Source organism: Nerophis lumbriciformis, linkage group LG03 (genome assembly GCF_033978685.3).
Source record: "Nerophis lumbriciformis linkage group LG03, RoL_Nlum_v2.1, whole genome shotgun sequence".
In the NCBI taxonomy this organism is placed as follows: Eukaryota; Metazoa; Chordata; class Actinopteri; order Syngnathiformes; family Syngnathidae; genus Nerophis; species Nerophis lumbriciformis.
The window spans coordinates 65939903-65966550 of NC_084550.2; the positions used below are offsets into that span (position 1 = coordinate 65939903).

Genomic DNA, 26648 nt, shown 5'->3' on the forward strand with positions numbered 1-26648 from the left:
AGAGTGCTCACTCCAATCCAATCCACTTTATGTATATAAATGATAAATGGGTTATACTTGTATAGCACTTTTCTACCTTCAAGGTACTCAAAGCGCTTTGACAGTATTTCCACATTCACACACACATTCACACACTGATGGCGGCAGCTGCCATGCAAGGCGCTAACCAGCAGCCATCAGGAGCAAGGGTGAAGTGTCTTGCCCAAGGACACAACGGACGTGACTAGGATGGTAGAAGGTGGGGATTGAACCCCAGTAACCAGCAACCCTCCGATTGCTGGCACGGCCACTCGACCAACTTCGCCACGCCGTATAGCACATATAAACAACAAAAATGTTTCCAAAGTGCTGCACAACAATATTAAAAACAATATTTACGTACCCTGCACGTCAACATCTCCGTTCGGTGCCACACGTCCACACCATCAAAATGCCAAGACAAACATTTCCAGATCAACACCGTAAGAAAAAAATAGTGATTTTTTTTTTGTTCTGATTTTTTTTTGTGTGATTTCCTTCTCTGCATGAAAATTTAAAAGTAGCATATATCATACTTGCCAACCTTGAGACCTCCGATTTCGGGAGGTGGGGGTGTGGGGTGTAGGGGGCGTGGTCGGGGTGGCGCGGGGCGTGGTTAAGAGGGGAGGAGTATATTGACAGCTAGAATTCACCAAGTCAAGTATTTCATACATATATATATATATATATATATATATATATATATATATATATATATATATATATATATATATATATATATATATATCTACATCCTGAAAATATGCAAACAAAACTGTGTTTAGATAATTGATACTTCAAACTTGCATAAATAAGTATTAAGGAATATAACATAACTTGGCTTCTGAGAGCTTCAAAATGTAATGAATAAAATGCTAAAGTTGTTGATAAACAAGCAATTATTTTAATAATTAAATATGGTCATTTTAAATGAATTATTATGATAATTTAAAATTCATTATTTCAAATATGTTTATTTTAATGTATAATTCTATGGCTGGATGTAATAAGGAGTCAGGAAAAAATACAAATAAAAATACAATTAATTTTGATGTTTTTAGCAAAATATAGTAAAAATGTATTTAGTTTTTTGTTTTTTTAATTAATAAATATATTTATTTTTAAGTAAAATAAACATAATAATACAATGTATCTCTAGTCTGGATGATTTAGTTCTTGTCACCCTGTTGTCCTCCCGTGAAAAAAGGCCGTCCTCACTCAGGTCCGCATGGAGCTGGAGGGAGCGTGGCCCCCAGCTCCGGCTGAAAATCGGGAGATTTTCGGGAGAATATTTGTCCCGGGAGGTTTTCGGGTGAGGCGCTGAATTTCGGGAGTCTCCCGGAAAATTCGTGAGGGTTGGCAAGTATGCATATATTAATGCAGTATGAAGAAGAATGTTTTAATGTAGACACATAGAATCATCATACTGCTGTGATTATATGCATCAAGTGTTCATTCAAGGCTAAGGCAAAATATCGAGATATATATCGTGTATCGCGATATGGCCTTAAAATATCGCGATATTAAAAAAAAGGCCATATCGCCCAGCCCTAATTCCATCCATCCATCCATTTTCTACCGGTTGGTCCCTTTTTGGGGTCGCGGGGGGTGCTGGAAACTAAAAAAAAAAAATTACGTGTACATAAGTATTCAGGGCCTTTGCTCGATACTTTGCTGATGCTCCTTTGGCAGCAATTCCAGTCTTTTTGAATATGACGCCACAAGCTTGGCACGCCTATCTTTGGGCACTTTCTCTCATTCCTTTTTGCAGCACCTCTCAAGCTCCATCGGGTTGTTTTCATCCAGGATGTCTCTGTACAGTCCCATTAGTTGCATTGTTAGCCACCTCGTACTGACCGTATTTTACGACTTAGAATGCGTAAAAAACAAAAACATGATGGGATCGTGAATAATAGGCAAAATTCCCCCCAAAAAGTGCACTTCTCCTTTAAAGTCAACCTGGGGACCCTTTGGCCTGAACCACTTTGTGTAGCTGCAGGTGAGAATAGAAGTATCCTACCAACCTCCTCGGGGTCCATGAAGCAGTAGTGGTACAAGTATTGGCTGTACATGGGGAACCCTCCCGGGAATCCAGCGCCCACGCTGCCACTGAGGCTCGGCCTGTCTGGAATGTTCTGGCACATCATCAGCATTGGGTTGTACAGCATGCTCTGGGAACTCTGGGACATGGGGTTCACCCCGATGACAAAGATGATGTCAATGATGCCCTGGGTTCAAAAAAAGGGAAACCACATGCAATGCCGAGGGGGCTTTAAAAGACCGCGATACAAAATAGCTACAACAATGACAGCTTTAAAGACGCAGTAGAGTGGAAAAACAAGTTGACTTAAATGCTTATTTGTGTTTCATTGTGTCCATCAGGGGCGTCACTAGCTTTTAAGGACAGGGGGGGGCTTTGCCCCCAGGAGATGCACAGGATGCGAGCGAATGTTACGCACGAGCACAAAAGTTCACAAACGGCTAACAAAGACTTAGAAATTATTCATTATTATTATTATTTAAAAAAAATGCATGGGACGAAATGAAATGCTCCCCGGGACGATGGCTTTTAACCATTTTTTTTCTTTTTCTTTATATGTATTTATTCATTTTACATTTTATATTAAATGTCTTGGTTTTTCCTCCCTCTGAAAATCCTATGAAATGTTTAACAAGCCATCCTATAATAATAAAACAGCTATTAATGTAACAATACAATAAAACAAATATATTTAATGATGTTGTTTTCATTATTTTAACAATAGGCTAATGTATATTACTTTATATAGATTCTACAAGAAACCCAAAACTTAAAAAATAAATGATTTACAATTGCACACACAAGGTTTTGTGCAGCTTAACTCATTGTAAAGGAAGATAATGTGCTTCATACACCTGCAGGACCGCAAGCAAGGTCGCAGAGAAAATGCAGACTGGAATTTGAGTGATGTGGGCATTTTCTATATGAACAAGTGGAATGGATTGGATACCGACGCCCTAAAGGGGCTCTCTACCTTACGCTACTAAGTGAGGGGAAACTGAGTGAATAATAACAGGTTATATGATTATTTATTTAAACTCATATTTGGGCCACTTTATAATGAATATGTCGGCATTTATTTGTAAAAAAACCCCCAAAAAAACACCTATTTTAGGGGGGCTTGAGCCCCCCTAAAATAGGCCTAACAACGCCAATGGTGTCCATTAAACCATAACCAATTGTAATTGTATTAAAAATGCCGTCTAAACATGACAAAATGCCACAAATTCAGTCAGCCATTTTTAATATTGCGCTCCGAATACCAGAGTGTAGAATAACACTTCTGCACTCTGACCATATTATTAGGTCAGTCATACTGGAAATATGCACAAATGTGAAAGAGATGTGCTGTTTATCATTCACAATCCCTATGCAAGACAAGAACACATATGTTTTTATTTTTTATGCATTCTAAATGGTAAATAATTGAGTCAACAGATGGAGGGTCCTCTCATTATACTCTCTAAAAACATCCAGAAAGCGCCAACAATACTCCCATTTACATGTCGTGACCTGGAAATGAACCAAATATGAGTGATATTGTTATTACAAGCGCTAACGCAGACGGACTATTTTAGCGGCGCATTGATAGCAGTGAGCTAATGCTAGCTTGTTGTTGGCACACTGAGCCGGCGGCAGCTTTTGCTTGGTCTCAAACTTGCGAAAAGTAAATTCTAGATTATAATTCATGCATCTCTCACCTGCTGGTAGACAAATGAAGCCGTGGACCGACAGGCTGGTCCACTTTCACGTCCCCCGAGGTGGCGAAAAAGACGCTAGTTGCGACAACTTTTTTTTTAACCCTTTGTGATGATTGCGATTGAATCTTCATCTAAACGGAATTATGTGAGCGTCCCGTCGGTCGGCATCCCAGCGAGAGTGGAAGTATTACAGTAAGTGTTTGTTTTATTCTGGTTCGTTATTAGAGATGTCCGATAATGGCTTTTTTGCCGATATCCGATATTGTCCAACTCTTAATTACCGATTCCGATATCAACCGATACCGATATATACAGTCGTGGAATTAACACATTAGTATGCCTAATTTTGTTGTGATGCCCCGCTGGATGCATTAAACAATGTAACAAGGTTTTCCAAAATAAATCAACTCAAGTTATGGAAAAAAATGCCAACATGGCACTGCCATATTTATTATTGAAGTCACAAAGTGCATTATTTTTTTTTAACATGCCTCAAAACAGCAGGGGGGGGGGGGGTCCCCAGAAATACCCAGAACCCCTTGCAGCGTCCCGGTAGAGTTAGTGCTGCAAGGGGTTCTGGGTATTTGTTCTGTTGTGTTTATGTTGTGTTACGGTGCGGATGTTCTCCCGAAATGTGTTTGTCATTCTTGTTTGGTGTGGATTAACAGTGTGGCGCATATTTATAACAGTGTTAAAGTTGTTTATACGGCCACCCTCAGTGTGACCTGTATGGCTGGTGACCAAGTATGCATGGTATTCACTTATGTGTGTGAAAAGCCGTAGATATTATGTGATTGGACCAGCACGCAAAGGAAGTGCCTTTAAGGTTTTTTGGCGCTCTGTATTTCTCCCTACGTCCGTGTACACAGCGGCGTTTTAAAAAGTCGTAAATTTTACTTTTTGAAACCGATACCGATAATTTCCAATACTACATTTTAAAGCATTTATCAGCCGATAATATCGGACATCCCTATTCGTTATGGCTAGTTTGTATGTTAAGCACCTAACAATGATGCTAATGCTATAGTGTCACAATGAAGATACATCCATCACTCGGCTTCTAAAACTCCTTGCTCATCCTCTTTGTGTTCGGGCTCAAAAAAATAAGGTAGAAATGGAAGAATGGACACATTTTGGCCTAAAAACTGACAATGAAGGTGAAGTTATAACACTGAAACGCCCTCAGGAAGAGGTGCTTTAACACATGGCTAGCTCGCTAGCAGCTAACATCCATCCGCGGACGACAGTGTTTTAGCTACTTCTAAATGACTAATCATCGTCTCCATGGCAACGAATAAAGTGAGTTTCTTACAAGTATCATCCCTGCAGGACGAGGAATTTACTAAACATGCTTCACTACACACTGTAGGAGGATACAATAGCTAACAAAAAGCTAGCGCGCCTGGATGTAAACAAATGCCATGGGTGGATCTACACTGTAATGATACCAAGTATAAAATCGTATCTAGTCGATACGACTATGATTACATCGATATTTTTTATCGTCACAAAATCTTTTTTCCTTTTTTTAATATTCATATAATGTTTATAAACTTAGGAAATATGTCCCTGGACACATGAGGACTTTGAATATGACCAATGTATGATCCTGTAACTACTTGGTATCGTATCGATACCCAAATTTGTGGTATCATCCAAAACTAATGTAAAGTATCCAAACAACAGAAGAATAAGCGATTATTACATTTTAACAGAAGTGTAGATAGAACATGTTCAAACAGAAAATAAGCAGATATTAACAGTAAATGAACAAGTAGATTAATAATCCATTTTTACAGCTTGTCCCTCATAATTAAAAAAAAAAAATAGGTAGATAAATGACAAAATATGTTACTGCATATGTCAGCAGACTAATTAGGAGCCTTTGTTTGTTTACTTACTACTAAAAGACAAGTTGTCTTGTATGTTCACTATTTTATTTAAGGACTAAATTGTTCTTCGATTGCAATAAGAAACATATGTTTATTTTACCCGAAGATTTTTTGTTAAAATAAAGCCAATAATGCAATTTTTGTGGTCCCCTTTGTTTAGAAAAGTATCGAAATACATTTCTAATGCTATAGTGTCACAATGAAGCTACATCCATCCCTCGGCTTCTAAAACTCCTTGCTCATCCTCGTTGTGTTCGGGCTCAAAAAAAAAAAAAAAAAGGTTCTGGATCATAAGTAATCCTTGGCTCTCACAAAGTGCTTGGTTAGCATTGTTGTTGACGGGGAAGGGATCTGTGGTCCCTCCTCTACGTCACGGATCACATGGCTTGGGAATCTCCGTGAGATTGATACTATTTTGATCATATCTATTTACTGGCAAACTTTAAATCTAATAGCTTCAATATAGAAGCAACTTGTTTTTCCACTCTACTGCTACTTTAAATTGCAAAATAAGCCATTTGAGCCGGACTCACCTGAAGGACCGCTAAAATGACATCACAGATGAACACAGCGAGGTAAAAGGTGCAGCCCCTCATGGCTCGCGACCGCGAGAAGCTCCCTACCAAGAACCCCAGCGAAATCAGGAAGTTGATTGCCGCCATGGAGATCATGGCAGCCTTGGCAGACTGCGGGGTCATGTAGGAGCTGCCGTATCCGTAGCTGCCGCCGTAGTAGCCCTGCCCCGCCCCTGGAACACTCCCCGGGACGCCGTACCCCAACCCGCTCATGTCCCACACCAACGTTGACGCCACGAGGGCGAAGATGAGGAAACACATGAGCACCGTTGCTCCCTGGAAGGTTTTGACAAAACCAGGAGGTGAAAACCATCGGTGGAAGTGTTGAGGCCTGTCCTCCGTGTAGTGGGACTCGGCTGGCGGCTTGGAGGCGTAGCGGACATATTGGCTCTGGGGGGACAGGACGCTTCCTGGAGGATAGAAGCTGTGGGTGGTGTTGCTGGAGGGCGGGCCGTACAGAGGGCGGCTATAGTAATGGTGAGGTTCATGCATGGTTCACTAGTGCAGTGTTACCTGGAGGAAGGACAGAAAAAATTATGCTTTTCATTTCAGGTCGTATTGTTGATATCATTCACTGTTTACATCATTCTAGTCATTTCTACAGTTGTTGATATCATTCACTGTTTACATCATTCTAGTCATTTCTACAGTTGTTGATATCATTCACTGTTTACATCATTCTAGTCATTTCTACAGTTGTTGATATCATTCACTGTTTACATCAGTCTAGTCATTTCTATAGTTGTTATCAATTAGTACACACTGTTTACATTAGTCTACCGTATTTTCCGCACTATAAGGCGCACCTAAAACCACAATTTTTCTCAAAAGCTGACAGTGCGCCTTATAACCCGGTGCGCTTTATTACGATTCATTTTCATAAAGTTTCGGTCTCGCAACTTCGGTAAACAGCCGCCATCTTTTTTCCCGGTAGAACAGGAAGCGCTTCTTCTTCTACGCAAGCAACCGCCAAGGAAAGCACCCGCCCCCATAGAACAGGAAGCGCTTCACCCGCCCCCGGAAGAAGAAGAAAAAACGCGCGGATATCACCGTACGTTTCATTTCCTGTTTACATCTGTAAAGACCACAAAATGGCTCCTACTACGCGACAAGGATCCGGTTCATAAAAAGACGCAATCTCTCCATCCGCACACGGATTACTACCGTATTTCACAGCAACTGATATTCCTGTGAACTGCACTGTGGAACGGGAGCACGTACGGTGAATATTCGCACCACAGGGAATGAGAAGTCATCCTTCACTGTGGTTCTAGCTTGCCATGCTAACTTCCACCCATGGTGATATTCAAAAGGAAGACCTTGCCAAAAGAGACCTTTCCAGCCGGCGTCATCATAAAAGCTAACTCGAAGGGATGGATGGATGAAGAAAAGATGAGCGAGTGGTTAAGGGAAGTTTACGCGAAGAGACCGGGTGGCTTTTTTCACACAGCTCCGAAGGCGAACACACCTTCACTAAGACGGGCAGACAGCGCCGGTCGACATACGCCAACATTTGCCAGTGGATCGTAAATGCCTGGGCAGATAGTTTCGGTCACAACTGTGGTCCGAGCTTTCCGGAAGGCAGGATTCACAGAACTGCTGCACAACAACAGCGACACTGAATCCGATGACTTCGACGAGGCGGAGCCGGCCATTTTTGGATCCCACGCTTGCGCAACTTTTCAATTCGGACACCGAAGACGAAGAATTCGAAGGATTTACGAATGAAGAATAACTTCAGAAGGTGAGCGCTATGTTTATTTTGTGTGTTGTGACATTAACGTTCGAGCAACATTATGTTGCTATTTATTGCTCTACACCATTTTGAATTTTACTATGTTTGTGATTGCACATTTGCGTACATTTTGGGAGAGAGTTGTTAGAACGCTGGTTTTCAATATATTATTAAAGTTTGACTGAACTATCTGACTGTTTTTTTGACATTCACTTTAGCGCAGCGTTTTTTTGACATTCACTTTAGCGCAGCGTAGGTGCGGCTTATAGTCCGGGGCGGCTTATTGGTGGACAAAATTATGAAATATGTAATTCATAGAAGGTGCGGCTAATAATCCGGTGCGCCTTATAGTGCGGAAAATACGGTAGTCATTTCTACAGTTGTTGATATCATTTAGTACTTGCTGTTTACATCAGTCTAGTCATTTCTACAGTTGTTATCAGTTAGAACTCGCTGTTTACATCAGTCTAGTCATTTCTACAGTTGTTGATATCATTCACTGTTTACATCAGTCTAGTCATTTCTATAGTTGTTATCAATTAGTACACACTGTTTACATCAGTCCAGTCATTTCTACAGTTGTTGATATCATTTAGTACTCACTGTTTACATCAGTCTAGTCATTTCTACAGTTGTTGATATCATTCACTGTTTACATCAGTCTAGTCATTTCTACAGTTGTTGATATCATTCACTGTTTACATCAGTCTAGTCATTTCTATAGTTGTTATCAATTAGTACACACTGTTTCCATCAGTCTAGTCATTTCTATAGTTGTTATCAATTAGTACACACTGTTTACATCAGTCTAGTCATTTCTACAGTTGTTGATATCATTTAGTGCACACTGTTTACATCAGTCTAGTCATTTCTACAGTTGTTGATATCATTTAGTGCACACTGTTTACATCAGTCTAGTCATTTCTACAGTTGTTGATATCATTTAGTACTCACTGTTTACATCAGTCTAGTCATTTCTACAGTTGTTGATATCATTCACTGTTTACATCAGTCTAGTCATTTCTACAGTTGTTGATATCATTCACTGTTTACATCAGTCTAGTCATTTCTATAGTTGTTATCAATTAGTACACACTGTTTCCATCAGTCTAGTCATTTCTATAGTTGTTATCAATTAGTACACACTGTTTACATCAGTCTAGTCATTTCTACAGTTGTTGATATCATTTAGTGCACACTGTTTACATCAGTCTAGTCATTTCTACAGTTGTTGATATCATTTAGTGCACACTGTTTACATCAGTCTAGTCATTTCTACAGTTGTTGATATCATTTAGTGCACACTGTTTACATCAGTCTAGTCATTTCTACAGTTGCTGATATCATTTAGTGCACACTGTTTACATCAGTCTAGTCATTTCTACAGTTGTTGATATCATTCACTGTTTACATCAGTTTAGTCATTTCTACAGTTGTTGATATTGTTTAGTACACACTGTTTCCATCAATCTAATCATTTCTACAGTTGTTGATATCATTTAGTACTCGCTGTTTACATCAGTCTAGTAATTTCTACAGTTGTTGATATCATTTAGTACACATTGTTTACATCAGTCTAGTAATTTCTACAGTTGTTGATATCATTTAGTGCACCCTGTTTACATCAGTCTAGTCATTTCTACAGTTGTTGATATCATTTAGTACACATTGTCTACATCAGTCTAGTAATTTCTACAGTTGTTGATATCATTTAGTGCACCCTGTTTACACCAGTCTAGTCATTTCTATTGTTGTTATCAATTAGTACACACTGTTTACATCAGTCTAGTCATTTCTACAGTTGTTGATATCGTTTAGTACACACTGTTTACATTAGTCTAGTAATTTCTACAGTTGTTGATATCATTTAGTGCGCACTGTTTACATCAGTCTAGTCATTTCTACAGTTGTTGATATCATTTAATACTCGTTGTTTACATCAGTCTAGTCATTTCTACAGTTGTTGATATCGTTTAGTACACACTGTTTACATCAGTCTAGTCATTTCTACAGTTGTTGATATCATTTAGTGCACACTGTTTACATCAGTCTAGTCACTTCTACAGTTGTTGATATAATTTAGTGCACACTGTTTACATCAGTCTAGTCATTTCTACAGTTGTTGATATAATTTAGTACACACTGTTTACATCAGTCTAGTCATTTCTATAGTTGTTATCAATTAGTACACACTGTTTACATCAGTCTAGTCCAGGGGTCCTCAAGTACAAATCTTGAAGGTCCACAAATGTTTTTTTGAAACAGGCTGGGTCCGTTTATTATCGGTCAAGCTTATATAATAGCAGGAGGTAGGTAGTTTAACATTTTCTTAAAATTAACAAAAATAAAATAAATATCCAATAAAAAACATGAAATATTTTCTTTGAAACAAAAATAAATAAGAACTTTGAAAAAATGTGTCCTGTGCATTTGACCCATCCCTTGATCACCCCCTGGGAGGTGAGGGGAGCAGTGGGCAGCAGCGGCGCTGCGCCCGGGAATCATTTTTGGTGATTTAACCCCCAATTCCAACCCTTGATGCTGAGTGCCAAGCAGGGAAGAATGCTGGTATGAGCTTTTAAACATAACCCGTTAACTGCTGCCAATCAAATGGTGAATAAGATACTCTTTAGGGTTCATATGTTTGTAAATCTGACTGTGATGAAGTCAGTGCCTAAACCAGCCATCAACCTCACCGCACGTTACTGCTCTGTTGCTATTTGTTGTTGTGTCATAGATTTAACAAAAATCTTGCTTGATATTTCATATGGCTTTTTCAGCCTCGTGATTTCTTTTTTTCTTAGCTCTGAATCATGAGGAAATGTCTCTTCAAATTCGCGGTGCTCTTTCAGATAGTGACGTTTCAGATTTTCACTTTTCACCAGAGCAACAGTAGTGTTGCATAGTAGACACATTGGTCTGGTACTTGCAGTAGGTAGGATGAAAACATATTGCTCTGTCCATTCTTCCTTGAAACGTCGGTTTTCCCTGTCCACCTTTCTTTTACCAGCCTGAGCCAACTTGGAGCATGCCATTGTGATTTGATTCACATTCAGTGACTGACAAGTGAACAGTTAGCGAAGTAGCGATACGAGACAACTGTGTGCCTGCAGCGAAAGGTTCCATGCACTGTGCACATGACCCAGGTGGTAACAGCCTATCAGCGCGTCGTTGTGAAAGAGATGACAACCCATACCCCGGAATTAGCCAATCAGAGTGGCGTTCTCTCGCTCTCACTCCGTCTCTCTCTCTTTCTCTCTCTGAGAGAGAGAGAGAGAGAGAGAGAGAGAGAGAGAGAGAGAGAGAGAGAGAGAGAGAGAGAGAGACGGAGTGAGTGAGACACGAGAAGTGTAAACGAAACGTGGAGATATTTGACTAAAAACAACAAAGAACGTTGACTTGCGCTAGCGATAACTCACAGATAAATACAATTATTATATTTTTTTATAATAATTATAATTATAATAATAAATTTTTTTTATTTATTTTTTTTAACTATAATTCGTGCTGGGTCCGGACGTACACGTCGCTGGGTCCGGACATGGACCGCGGTCCGCCTGTTGAGGATCACTGGTCTAGTCATTTCTACAGTTGTTGATATGGTTTAGTGCACACTGTTTCCATCAATATAATCATTTCTACAGTTGTTGATATCATTTAGTACACACTGTTTACATCAGTCTAGTCATTTCTACAGTTGTTGATATCATTTAGTGCACACTGTTTACATCATTCTAGTCATTTCTACAGTTGTTGATATCATTCACTGTTTACATCAGTCTAGTCATTTCTATAGTTGTTATCTATTAGTACACACTGTTTACATCAGTCTAGTCATTTCTACAGTTGTTGATATCATTTAGTACTCGTTGTTTACATCAGTCTAGTCATTTCTACAGTTGTTGATATCGTTTAGTACACACTGTTTACATTAGCCTAGTCATTTCTACAGTTGTTGATATCATTTAGTGCACACTGTTTACATCAGTTTAGTCATTTCTACAGTTGTTGATATCACTGGCTCACCTGCACTGGCTTCCTGTGCACTTAAGATGCGACTTTAAGGTTTTACTACTTACGTATAAAATACTACACGGTCTAGCTCCAGCCTATCTTGCCGATTGCATTGTACCATATGTCCCGGCAAGAAATCTGCGTTCAAAGAACTCCGGCTTATTAGTGATTCCCAGAGCCCAAAAAAAGTCTGCGGGCTGTAGAGCGTTTTCTATTGGGGCTCCAGTACTATGGAATGCCCTCCCGGTAACAGTTAGAGATGCTACCTCAGTAGAAACATTTAAGTCCCATCTCAAAACTCATTTGTATACTCTAGCCTTTGAATAGCCCCCCTTTTTTTAGACCAGTTGATCTGCCGTTTCTTTTCTTTTCTCCTCTGCTCCCCCCTATCCCTTGTGGAAGGGGAGACACACAGATCCGGTGGCCATGGATGGGGTGCTGGCTGTCCGGGGTCGGGACCCAGGGTGGACCGCTCGCCTGTATATCGGTTGGGAACATCTCTGCGCTGCTGACCCGTCTCCGCTCGGGATGGTTTCCTGCTGACCCCACTGTGGACTGGACTCTTACTGTTATACTGTTATGCTGGATCCACTATGGACTGTACTCTCACAATATTATGTTAGACCCACTTGACATCCATTGCATTCGGTCTCCCTAGAGGGGGGGGGGTTACCCACATATGCGGTCCTCTCCAAGGTTTCTCATAGTCATTCACATCGACGTCCCACTGGGGTGAGTTTTTCCTTGCCCTTATGTGGGCTCTGTACCGAGGATGTCGTTGTGGCTTGTGCAGCCCTTTGAGACACTTGTGATTTAGGGCTATATAAATAAACATTGATTGATTGATTGATTGATTGATTTAGTGCACACTGTTTACATCAGTCTAGTCATTTCTATAGTTGTTATCTATTAGTACACACTGTTTACATCAGTCTAGTCATTTCTACAGTTGTTGATATCATTTAGTACACACTGTTTACATCAGTCTAGTCATTTCTACAGTTGTTGATATCATTTAGTACACACTGTTTACATCAGTCTAGTCATTTCTACAGTTGTTGATATCATTTAGTGCACACTGTTTACATCAGTCTAGTCATTTCTACAGTTGTTGATATCATTTAGTACACATAAGGTATTCAGGTGTCTGTCCAGTCACATACACACATCTTTTTGTCCATTCACATATATCCATAAGGTAAACAGTTGTCTGTCCAGTCACATATACAAATAATTTTGTCCATTCACATACATCCATAAGGTAAACAGTTGTCTGTCCAGTCACATACAAACAAATTTTTTGTCCATTTACATATATCCATAAGGTAAACATCGGTCTGTCCAGTCACATACAAACATATTTTTGGCCATTCACATACATCCATAAGGTAAACAGTTGTCTGTCCAGTCACATACAAACATCTTTTTGTCCATTCACATACATTAATGAGATAAACAGTTGTCTATCTAGTCACAAACATATTTTTGTTCATTCACATACATACATCCATAAGGTAAACAGCTGTCTCTCCAGTCACATACAAACAATGTTTTGTCCATTCACATACATCCATAAGGTAAACAGTTGTCTATCCAGCCACATACAAACCTATTTTTGTCCATTTACATATATCCATAAAGTAAACAGTTGTCTGTCCAGTCACAAACAAACATATTTTTGTCCATTGACATACATCCATAAGGTAAACAGTTGTCTGTTCAGTCACATACAAACATCTTTTTGTCCATTCACATACATCCATATGATAAACAGCTGTCGTTCCAGTCAAATACAAACCTATTTTTGTCCATTCACATACATCTATAAGGCAAAAGCAGGTGCCGTTCCTGTCAAATGAAAAGGTTTTGTCCATTTACATGCAAAACTAATGTAATCTCCTATCTCTCCATTCACATACAAACAATGGAAAAATCTGTCTCTCCAATTACCTCCACACAAAATGCAAACAACCGTCTGTCCATTCATAGACGCACATAACGTTTGATGCAAAACGCATGCTATATAATGCATATCTGTCCATTCACATACCTTTCCTTGGTAAACGGTCCATTCACGCACAAACATATTTTTCCCCATTCACATTCATCCATAAGGTAAAAAGTTGTTTGTCCAGTGACAAATAAACATTTTTGTCTATTCACATACATCCATAAGGTAAACAGCTTTAGGTCAATGACATACAAACATCTTTTTGTCCATTCACATACACCCATTAGTTAAACAGCTTTAGGTTCCGTCACATACAAACATCTTTTAGTTCATTCACATACATCTATGACGTAAACAGCTGTTTGTCTAGTCACATACAAATAACGTTTTGTCCATTTCCAAGAAGGTCTAATGTAAGTATCCGTCTCTCCATTCACATACAAGCAATGGAAAAATCTGTCTCTACAATTTACTCCACACAAAATGCAAACAACTGTCTGTCCATTCATATATGCACATAACGTGTGATGCATAACACATGATACACAATGTATATTTGTCCACGAACACATACCGTATTTTTCGGAGTATAAGTCGCACTGGAGTATAAGTCGCACCTGCCGAAAATGCATAATAAAGAAGGAAAAAAACATGTATAAATCGCACTGGAGCACGGCCAAACTATGAAAAAAACTGCGACTTATAGTCCGAAAAATACGGTACACATTTTTGTGTGTCCATTCACATACAAACACCATTTTGTTCATTTCCACACATCCCTGAGGTAAACAGCTGTCTGTCCAGTCACATGCAAACTTATGTTTGTCCATCTACATACAAACATTATTTAGACAGCAGTCTCTCCATTCAGACACAAACATAATGCAAACGTATGTTTATCTATTCGCATAATGCAAACATCTCTCTGTCCGTTCATATACAAACATAATGCAAAGATTAACATCCAATCACCTCCACACAAATTGTCTGTCCAATCATATAACGCATAATGGATGTCTGACAGTTTACATACATTCGCAAGGCAAACAGCTGTTTGTCCATTCACATACAAACATAATGGAATCCTGCCCACTCACCTCCACACACAAACATCTGTCTGTCCATGCAAATGCACACAAAATGCCAACATCTGAAACAAATGTAGATTTGGGGGTGCTGATACAGTTTTTATTTCCATGTAGTGTTCCAGCATGCACGTCACGCTCAGTCTTGGTTGACCTCGGCCCGTGCCTGAACCTGCTCTCAGGTATCGCTGACCCCGCAAGTCATTACTGGTGTGCAACCCAAACCAAGAGGCTTTAATAATTCACACTGCAGACAGTTGAGAGTCAAGGGCGGCCATGCGTGAGGTCTACTGACGGACTGTACGGAATCATCTCTGTGCACACACACCAAGTGCATTGTAGTTGAGCAACACACACACACGTTTGTCTAATGTCCAATTGGGCTATATATATATATATATATATATATATATATATATATATATATATATATATGTATATGTATATGTGTGTGAGTGTATATATACACACACACACACACATATATATATATATATATATATATATCAGGGTTTCCCACAGCGCTCTGTTGTTAAGGCGGCCGCCTTAACAACATAGAACCACCGCCTAAACCAGGGGTCGGCAACCCGCGGCTCCGGAGCCGCATGCGGCTCTTTGATCACTCTGATGCGGCTCAGCAGCTTACTTGCCGACCCCCCCGATTTTCCCGGGAGACTTCCGGATTTCAATGCCTCTCGCAGAAAACTCCCGGGATTAATATTCTCCGATTTTCACCCTTACAGTTATAATAAGGACGTGCCATGATGATACAGCATTTGGCGCCCTCTACAATCTGTATTAACAACTTGCCAGCCCAACCCCTTGTTATGCAGTATGCATCTTCTGCTTGCACACGTACGTGACAGCAAGGCATACTTGGTCAACAGCCACACAGGTTACACTGACGGTGACCATATAAAACAACTTTAACACTCTTACTAATAATGCGCCACACTTTGAACCAATACCAAACAAGAATGACAAACACATTTCGGGAGAATATCTGCACCTTAACACAACATAAACACAACAGAACAAATACCCAGAATCCCATGCAGCCCTGACTCTTCCGGGCTACATTATACACTCCTGCTACCACCAAACCCCGCCCCCACCTCAACCCTGCTTCCTCACACATCAACCCCCCTCCCCCCCCTCTGTGCGTTGGTTGAGGTGGGCGGGGTTTGGTAGCGGGGGTGTATAATGTAGCCCCGAAGAGGCTACATTATATATATATATAATGTATATATAACATATATATATATATATATAATGTATGTTATACATACATATATATAATGTATGTATAACTCCCACTACAACCAGGCACGCTGGTTGTAGTGGGTGTTATTTGCTGTACCATCACGGCACGCATGACGCTGACAAGCGCCATTCATATAAAACATGCGTGCCGCACCAGCATTCAAGTTCCATATTAAGGTATGGGCAGTGTGTCTGAGACCCCTGGTTTCAGTGGTTTATATATAGCACAAAGCAAAAAAAATACTTTTTATGCAGTGTTATTTCATTTTAAATTTCAAAAAATTTTTGTGGCTCCCATTGTTATCTTTAATTTGTGAAACTGGTCAAAATGGCTCTTTGACTGGTAAAGGTTGCCGACCCCTGGCCTAAACTAATGTCTTAACAAGCTGCTACGCTTCGTACTGCCTCTGTCAGTACGCCTCTGCAGCACCCAGCATTGTCCCACCCACACAACCATCTGATTGGTTACACGGAGAGCGGTAACAGCCAATCAGCAGTGCGTATTCAGAGCGTATGGAGTCAGTGCTCCTGCGGTGGGGTGAGCAGAAAGGTGTTTAGCAGGTAAGCATAAGGCAGCGGACTCTCCCCAAATTATAATAAACACCTCCCAGTCAACTACTAGTAACATCACTATGAGCCCGTTGACGTTCTAGAAACATTAGCGGCAGCTCAGCTTAGCTCACAGTGCGGTGTGTGTGTGTGTGTTACGGACAGCAAAACCCTGTCTGTCTGAGAGAAAGACAAGCATTATTGACCTACAGTTAATAACTAAGTTATTTCATTTTACCTTTTTCTGTGTTGATTGAGCTGTGTTGAAGCAGCAAAAAAGGACATTATGTTAAATGAAGAATTTCTGTCTCTGATAGTTGATATACTAATGTAACTGCATCATAAAGCCTACATGAACTCCATGGTGTTCAGGGATGAATATTCTCTCCTATTGCTATTGTACTATTTTTCCAGCTATAGTTACATTAATCATTAGTAATGTAGCAGCCTAGTTTTGAATGGCAGGGTCCCTGCTATCACATGTTGATAAAAAATATAACATTTACATAATACAAATCAACTACAGGCTTCCCAAATGCTGTAATAAATTAAGCATGATGAGTTGACTTGAAACTGTTCAATGTCGCACTTTTTATATGTAGAAGAAAAGTTTTGTCATTTCATTTAATCTGAGCAACAACTTGAGGCAGTTTAATGTTGATTAACGTGGGCAGAATTATTATAGTGTTCCCAATGTTAAAAGGATAAAGCCATTGTTTACAAATTTGGTAAATAAATGTCAGCATGTGGCCCCACTTTTAACTCTTTTTTTCAAACCATTATTGCAAACGCTTATTTACAGTAAGTCATTAATTTGACTTAGTAAGTCATTATTTTGACTTAGTAAGTCATTATTTTGACTTAGTAAATTACTAAGTCAAAATATTGACTTACGAAGTCATAATAACGACATACTTAGTATCTCAGGTAACTAAGACTGTTTTGTGCTTTGTTTTTACTTTACAGAAAAAATATCAAGATATATATTCAGCATACGGAGCGGAAAACACAACCAAAAATTGTAGGCTTCTTCATGCGACGAAGCCGGCCTACTTCACCACTGTCTGTAGTCTATTGGCCCCCCAGGCTGTGGTGGCAGAGATGGGATGGAGACGTGATTGTGGCGACAGGCCAAATTACGCTGTTCCTTACACCCACCCACCCCCTTCCCCGTCCCTTCGCCTGTCCCGGGCGACGCGCCCCCTCCCCCTGGAGAGACACGACCTTAAAGGCCTACTGAAACCCACTACTACCGACCACGCAGTCTGATAGTTTATATATCAATGATGAAATCTTAACATTGCAACACATGCCAATACGGCCGGGTTAGTTTACTAAAGTGCAATTTTAAATTTCGCGTGAAATATCCTGCTGAAAACGTCTCGGTATGATGACGTCTTCGAGTGACGTCACGCATTGTAGAGGACATTTTGGGACAGCATGGTGGCCAGCTATTAAGTCGTCTGTTTTCATCGTAAAATTCCACAGCATTCTGGACATCTGTGTTGGTGAATCTTTTGCAATTTGTTCAATGAACAATGGAGACAGCAAAGAAAAAGCTGTAGGAGGGAAGCGGTGTATTGCGGCAACACAAACACGGCCGGTGTTTCATTGTTTACATTCCCGAAAGATGACAGTCAAGCTTTACCATTGGCCTGTGGAGAACTGGGACAACAGAGACTCTTACCAGGAGGACTTTGAGTTGGATACGCAGACACGGTACCGTGAGTACGCTTCCAAACATTTGATCGCTTGCCCGTACGTGCGTGCCGCTATGTGCATGTCACGTACGTAACTTTGGGGACTTTGGGGAAATATATGTGCTGTATGAACTTTGGGGAGGTGAACGGTACTTTGGGCTGTGGGATTGAGTGTGTTGTGCAGGTGTTTGAGTTGTATTGGCGGGTTGTATGGACGGGAGGGGGGAGGTGTTTGTTATGCGGGATGACGCAGTGGGAGAGTGGCCGTGCGCAACCCGAGGGTCCCTGGTTCAATCCCCACCTAGTACCAACCTCGTCATGTCCGTTGTGTCCTGAGCAAGACACTTCACCCTTGCTCCTGATGGGTGCTGGTTAGCGCCTTGCATGGCAGCTCCCTCCATCAGTGTGTGAATGTGTGTGTGAATGGGTAAATGTGGAAGTAGTGTCAAAAGCGCTTTGAGTACCTTGAAGGTAGAAAAGCGCTATACAAGTACAACCCATTTATTTATCATTAATTTGTGGCATATTAAATATAAGCCTGGTTGTGTTGTGGCTAATAGAGTATATATATGTCTTGTGTTTATTTACTGTTTTAGTCATTCCCGGCTGAATATCAGGTCTCACCCGCCTCTCACAGCATCTTCCCTATCTGAATCGCTCTAGTCCTTCACTCTCACTTTCCTCATCCACGAATCTTTCATCCTCGCTCAAATTAATGGGGAAATCGTCGCTTTCTCGGTCCAAAACGCTCTCGCTGCTGGTGGCCATGATTGTAAACAATGTGCAGATGTGAGGAGCTCCACAACCTGTGACGTCACGCTACTCGTCTGCTACTTCCGGTACAGGCAAGGCTTTTTTTTTTATCCGCGACCAAAAGTTGCGAACTTTATCGTCGATGTTCTCTACTAAATCCTTTCAGCAAAAATATGGCAATATCGCGAAATGATCAAGTATGACACATAGAATGGACCTGCTATCCCCGTTTAAATAAGAAAATCGCATTTTAGTAGGCCTTTAACTAACACATTTTCTGGGGAAAACACTGTATATATATATATATATATATATATATATATATATATATATATATATATATATATATATATATATATATAAAGTTTGGACACACCTTCACCTCATTCAATGCGTTTACTATTTACATTGTAGATTGTCACTGAAGGCATCAAAAAGATTAAATAACTGAAAACATGTTTTATATTCTAGTTTCTTCAAAATAGCCACCCTTTGCTCTGATTACCGCTTTGCACACTCTTGGCATTTTCTCGATGAGCTTCATGCACACCTTTGAAGTGAAAACCATTTCAGGTGACTACCTCTTGAAGCTCATCGAGAAAATACCAAGAGTGTGCGAAAAAAATTAATAATAATAATAATTATATATGTATGTATATATATATATATATATATATATATATATATATATATATATATATATATATAGTCGAGGTTTCTGTGGTTTATCTGTTATACAGTGCTCAATATTGTATAGAGCGGAATATTCGTTAGGTCAGGAAAAAACACAGAGGCTATATCATCCCTACAAGCCTGTTTCACAGGTTTTCCTGGAATTTTATAATATATATATATATATATATATATATATATATATATATATATATATATATATATATATATATATATATATTCCTCGCCCACTAATTGACTGAAAGAGAGCGCACTATGTCACGTTATCGATGGGAAAATGCATTTTCAGACAATATGATTTGCCTGAGCAGCTAGTAGACACCGAGAGTAACAAGTGGTAGAAAATGGATTAGAAAGGACACATTAAAGGGGAACATTATCACAATTTCAGAAGGGTTAAAACCATTAAAAATCAGTTCCCAGTGGCTTATTTAATTTTTCGAAGTTTTTTTCAAAATTTTACCCATCACGCAATATCCCTAAAAAAAGCTTCAAATTGCCTGATTTTAACCATCGTTATATACACCCGTCCATTTTCCTGTGACGTCACACAGTGATGCCAATACAAACAAACATGGCGGATAGAACAGCAAGGTATAGCGACATTAGCTCGGATTCAGACTCGGATTTCAGCGGCTTAAGCGATTCAACAGATTACGCATGTATTGAAACGGATGGTTGTAGTGTGGAGGCAGGTAGCGAAAACGAAATTGAAGAAGAAACTGAAGCTATTGAGCCATATCGGTTTGAACCGTATGCAAGCGAAACCGACGAAAACGACACGACAGCCAGCGACACGGGAGAAAGCGAGGCCAAATTCGGCGATCGCCTTCTAACCAACGATTGGTATGTGTTTGTTTGGCATTAAAGGAAACTAACAACTATGAACTAGGTTTACAGCATATGAAATACATTTGGCAACAACATGCACTTTGAGAGTGCAGACAGCCCATTTCAGGCGCACTAAGAACATATATTTTTCCATGATTTCAGCACTCAGGTTAACCATACCTAAATAGACACAAAATACTGCATTACACAAGACTACCCGAATGTACTCGAATGATTGAAAAAAATAAATGTTTTTAAGCTAAATTATTGGTAAACACAGTTTATGTATAATAATTTACGTAAAACCGCAAGTAATGAATAAAGTTTTCATCAATTAATATATTCTGTAGACATACCCTCATCCGCTCTCTTTTCCTGAAAGCTGATCTGTCCAGTTTTGGAGTTGATGTCAGCATCTGCTTTGAGTGTCGCAGGATATCCACACATTCTTGCCATCTCTGTCGTAGCATAGCTTTCGTCGCTAAAGTGTGCGGAACAAACGACTGACCATTTCGTCGGCTTTCCCCACAGCCTCGTATTTTGAACAAATTTCGTCCAATTTCTTGCCACTTTCGCATCTTTGGGCCACTGGTGCAACTTGAATCCGTCCCTGTTCGTGTTGTTACACCCTCCGACAACACACCGACGAAAGTGAGAAAATGGCGGATTGCTTCCCGATGAGAGCGGATAATAGAAAGGCTTTTAATTCGCCAAAATTCACCCATTTAGAGTTCGGAAATCGGTTAAAAAAATATATGGTCTTTTTTCTGCAACATCAAGGTTTATATTGACGCTTACATAGATCTGGTGATAATGTTCCCCTTTGAAAAAAAATAAATAAAAATAAAATAAAAATAAATGTTTTTTGTTTTTTTTACTTGGGCCGCGGGCCGTAGTTTGGGGACCCCTAGTCTAATACCTCCTTCATTTACACTTACAGCATATCAGTGTTATGAATTGTCAATTACGTTACTTTAATAAGTGTCTAAAAATACAATTTGAGCTTTCATTTCAGTCTCCTTACTGTAGTTTGCAAACAATACTAGCCAAAACATTAGGTACACTCGCCCTTTATGATACAATCCAACACACAATAATAAAGCTCAGTATTGTTAAATATAGTTTAAAACGTAATTATTTAATAACGTGTTTGTTATTGTGGTTAAAGTTTGAATATGTCAACTGGAGCCTACTGGTGGATTTTAACCAAAAAGCATACACAAAGCTACATAAATGTAAAACTAAATTACAACATTAAACCAGAAAACAAGGCAGAATAAAACTTACCTACAAGCTAGCGTGTTGTTCGGAGTCAACATTGGCCCCATTCCGTTTAGTTTGCCGGGTCTCCTTTCCCAACACGCAGCGTCCTCTTTAAGCCATTTCGGTGCTGGTTCGTGTCGACAAGAACATGTTCATGACACAGCGTGGACTTGTAGATTACTGGTTGTGTGTCAACGTGGAGTGGACACCCAGTCAAGCCAAACCCCCCCACGTCCACTTACACCTAGGAAACTAGTGCACAGGTCAGGTAAAGAAATGAAACACACCCACAGCAGGAGACAGTGAGCGCTGGCTAGCTGGTTTCCTGGGCAATTGTTTTTCTGACGAATAATGGTGCCACTGTTAATTTGTCATTTTTGTATTCAGTCCAAATTAATTTAATTAAAGTAGTTTAATGTAAAATGTATGACTATCTTCGACACAAGTGTCAAATTTCAAGGCCCGGGGGCCAGGTGTGGCCCGCCACCTCATTTTATTTGGCCCTCGAAAGCCTGGAAATAATATGTATCAATAAAGTTTCTTACTAAATGTATTCTTTCTTTCTATTTTGGGAGGGGAAAAAAAAAGTACTCCATGTAATCGCAAATTATGTTAACTTAAATATTGTCTAATTATGCAAAAATATATTATCAAACATTCAAACAATTTTTTAAATAGAAATAAATACTACTAATAATAATATATTTTATTTGGCCCTCGAAAGCCTGGAAAAAATATGTATCAATAAAATTTCTTACTAAATGTATTCTTACTTTCAACTTTGGGAGAAAAAAAAATACTCCATGTAATCGCAAATTATGTTAACTTAAATATTGTCTAATTATGCAAAAATATATTATCAAACATTCAAACAATTTTTTGAATAGAAATAAATACTACTAATAATAATATATTTTATTTGGCCCTCGAAAGCCTGGAAATAATATGTATCAATAAAGTTTCTTACTAAATGTATTCTTTCTTTCAATTTTGGGAGAAAAAAAAAAAAAGTACTCCATGTAATCGCAAATGATGTAAACTTAAATATTGTCTAGTTATGCAAAAAATATATTATCAAACATTCAAACCATTTTTTAAATAGAAATAAATACTAATAATAATAATATATTTTATTTGGCCCTCGAAAGCCTGGAAAAAATATGTATCAATAAAGTTTCTTACTAAATGTATTCTTTCTTTCAATTTTGGGAGAAAACAAAAAAAAGTACTCCATGTAATCGCAAATGATGTAAACTTAAATATTGTCTAGTTATGCAAAAAATATATTATCAAACATTCAAACCATTTTTTAAAGAGAAATAAATACTAGTAACAATAATATATTTTATTTGGCCCTCGAAAGCCTGGAAATAATATGTATCAATAAAGTTTCTTACTACGGTAAATGTATTCTTTCTTTCTATTTTGTGAGAAAAAAAAAAGTACTTCATGTAATCGCAAATTATGTTAACTTAAAATATTGTCTAATTATGCAAAAATATATTATCAAACATTCAAACCATTTTTAAATAGAAATAAATACTACTAATAATAATATATTTTATTTGGCTTTCGAAAGCCTGGAAATAATATGTATCAATAGAGTTCCTTACTAAATGTATTCTTTCTTTCAATTTTGGGAGGAAAAAAAAAAAGTACTCCATGTAATCGCAAATTATGTTAACTTAAAAAATTGTCTAATTATGCAAAAATATATTATCAAACATTCAAACCATTTTTTAAAGAGAAATAAATACTAATAACAATAATATATTTTATTTGGCCCTCGAAAGCCTGGAAAAAATATGTATAAATAAAGTTTCTTACTAAATGTATTCTTTCTTTCTATTTTGGGAGAGAGAAAAAAGTACTCCATGTAATCGCAAATTATGTTAACTTGAATATTGTCTAATTATGCAAAAATATTTTATCAAACATTCAAACCATTTTTTAAGTATAAATAAATACTAATATGAATAATATATGTTTTTTCTCTTCATAACATGGTCACTACTGCCTAGTTTCTCTTGTTATATTCTTATTTGTACTGTGATATTTTTATTATCATTGTTACTTTTTCTTTTTATTCTTACTTTCTATTTTATTTCCATTCATACCTCCATTATTTACTTTTTAAATGATTTTAAATTCTATCTCAAATCTATACACCAGAGGTGGGACCAAGTCATTGTTTTGCAAGTCACAAGTAAGTCTCAAGTCTTTGCCCTCAAGTCCGAGTCAAGTCCCGAGTCAAGACAGGCAAGCCCCGAGTCAAGTCCAAAGTCAAGACTGGAAAGTCTCAAGTCAAGTCCTAAGTCCTGCATTTTGAGTTTCGAGTCCTTTCAAGTCATTTTAACCACAGACTAATATATTAACACACATTGTGTATGCTTTTCAAACGCTGTATTTATTTATTAAAACAAGTGCATTTTAAATTGCAGGAAAGAAAATTGTGCTGACATTGCACTTTATAATAGCACTATTAACCAGTCATTTTAAACATTAACTCATTCCTTTACAGAACAAACACATTGAAAAATAAAGTGCAAATGTACTTATTTGAACAAAAGTGTTAACATTGAAAAAACATGACATATATGTGAACATAACAAAAAAGTTGTACTTTTTATATGTCAGGGCCCTATGCTGCATTGCATTTGCAAAAGACCAAATTAGCCAAGAGTCTGTCAGTCATTTGTGCACGATGGGGGCATAGTATGATGCCACCATGGCTGAAAACTCGCTCCACTGGAGCACTGGAGGCAGGCACTGCCAAGACTCTCATGGCCACTCGGAACAGTGAAGGAAGAGTCTTCATGTTCAATGCCCAGAACAAAAGGGGGGAGAGAGTTGTTTTGGGTTGGTGCACTACTTGTAAGTGTATCTTGTGTTTTTTATGTTGATTTAAGTAAAAAAAGAAAAAGAAAAAAAAAAAATTTCTTGTGCGGCCCGATACCAATCGATCCACGGACCAGTACCGGGCCGCGGCCCGGTGGTTGGGGACCACTGAGGTAAACAACCAACAGTATGTCAGAAAGCTAGCTAAAACGGTACACATATTCATAATATAGTATACATTTTAACTGACCTTTATTTTACTATTTTTGTCTTTTTTTAGGTGGCTAAAATACGCGGTGCTGCTGACCGCCGTCTAACGTTACGTGTGATATATTGACTAACGTAACCCTGCTTAAAAAAAATCACTGAACAAAAAGTATGAATAAGGTAGTGAACTGCAACAGATTCCCGTGTTTGCAATAACGTTATAGCGTTAGCAGTGAGTTTACAGCCTCACTGATTTAACTACACAGCAAATAAAAGTCACGTTACTTAGCCAATAAACGTTATCTTACATTCAAAACTTACCGTTCTTTGTGCAACTTCAAATGCCGGACGAAGTTGGAAGTTGTTGCCTCTCCATCAGTAATTTTCGAACCGCATGTGTTGCATACTGCAAACCGTTTTGTGTTGACCACCTCATAATTTTTATACCCAAACAAAATTATTTTAGGTATCATTTTTTGTTCACTGGCGTGTGGTTTGGACATGTCTTCTTCGTTGGTTGTCCTGCAATTTGATTGGATGAATGCTGTGTGATGAAAACAAAGTAGATCTAATTTGATTGGCTGTTGTACTGACAGCACACCAGCTGACACACGCAACGCTGATAGACAAGTACACAATGAAAAATACGGAGCGCTCCTGAATAACTTTTTCATCTTAGGGTTTTGGGGAAAGTAGCAAGTCATGTCAAGTCATGTCAATTCAAAAGGCTCAAGTCCAAGTGAAGTCACAAGTCATTGATGTTAAAGTCTAAGTCGAGTTGCAAGTCTTTTTACATTTTGTCAAGTCGAGTCTAAAGTCATCAAATTCATGACTCGAGTCTGACTCGAGTCCAAGTCATGTGACTCGAGTCCACACCTCTGCTATACACTGCTGCTGGAATTTAAATTTTCCTGAGGGAACTCTCCTGAATGAACCAATAAAGTACTATCTATCTGCAGATTTCAAAGCAAGTTATCCATCAAATTGTGAAATGTAAAAATAGCAATAGATTTCATGGTAAAATTGTGAAATTTACTGTGGTTTTTACAGCATTTTTCTCTAAATGAAAAAAAAAAAACAGTATCGTATTTTTCGGAGTATAAGTCGCACCGGAGTATAAACCGCACCTGCTGAAAATGCATAATAAAGAAGGAAAAAAACATATATAAGTCGCACTGGAGCCCGGCCAAACTATGAAAAAAACTGCGACTTATAGTCCGAAAAATACGGTACCTTTTTTACTGTAATAAACTGCAGTGCCATTTTGGCATTTACAGTAATACACCGAAAAATCTACAGTTGCTGATTTGCCAACAACTGGTGCCAAAATTTTACTGTAAAATTGCAGTTTTTTAAATTTAAAGTAAAAAAAACAAATGTAAATTTTACAGGAAAATTCTGACAACTGAGCTGCCATTTTTTCACCATAATTTTCCATTTACAGTAATATACACTCAATTTTGAGGTGAAATTATTGCAACTTACCATATTTTTTTGACATTTTTGTTTTTTTTAAAAATCTTCTAATAAAATGCATTAA

General features: G+C 38.5%; 1 protein-coding gene across 1 annotated transcript in view; it reads right to left on the bottom strand.

Annotated features, from left to right (window-relative positions):
- LOC133577118 (uncharacterized) overlaps positions 1-26648 on the bottom strand; it is a 110447-nt gene that overhangs the window by 41792 nt on the left and 42007 nt on the right. Inside the window, exons 7-9 of the mRNA XM_072912878.1 lie at positions 7771-7789; positions 6185-6703; positions 2043-2246 (exon numbers count right to left, since the gene is read on the bottom strand). Of these exons, the coding sequence (XP_072768979.1) occupies positions 2043-2246; positions 6185-6703; positions 7771-7789 (742 nt within the window). The remainder of the gene's footprint in view (positions 1-2042; positions 2247-6184; positions 6704-7770; positions 7790-26648) is intronic.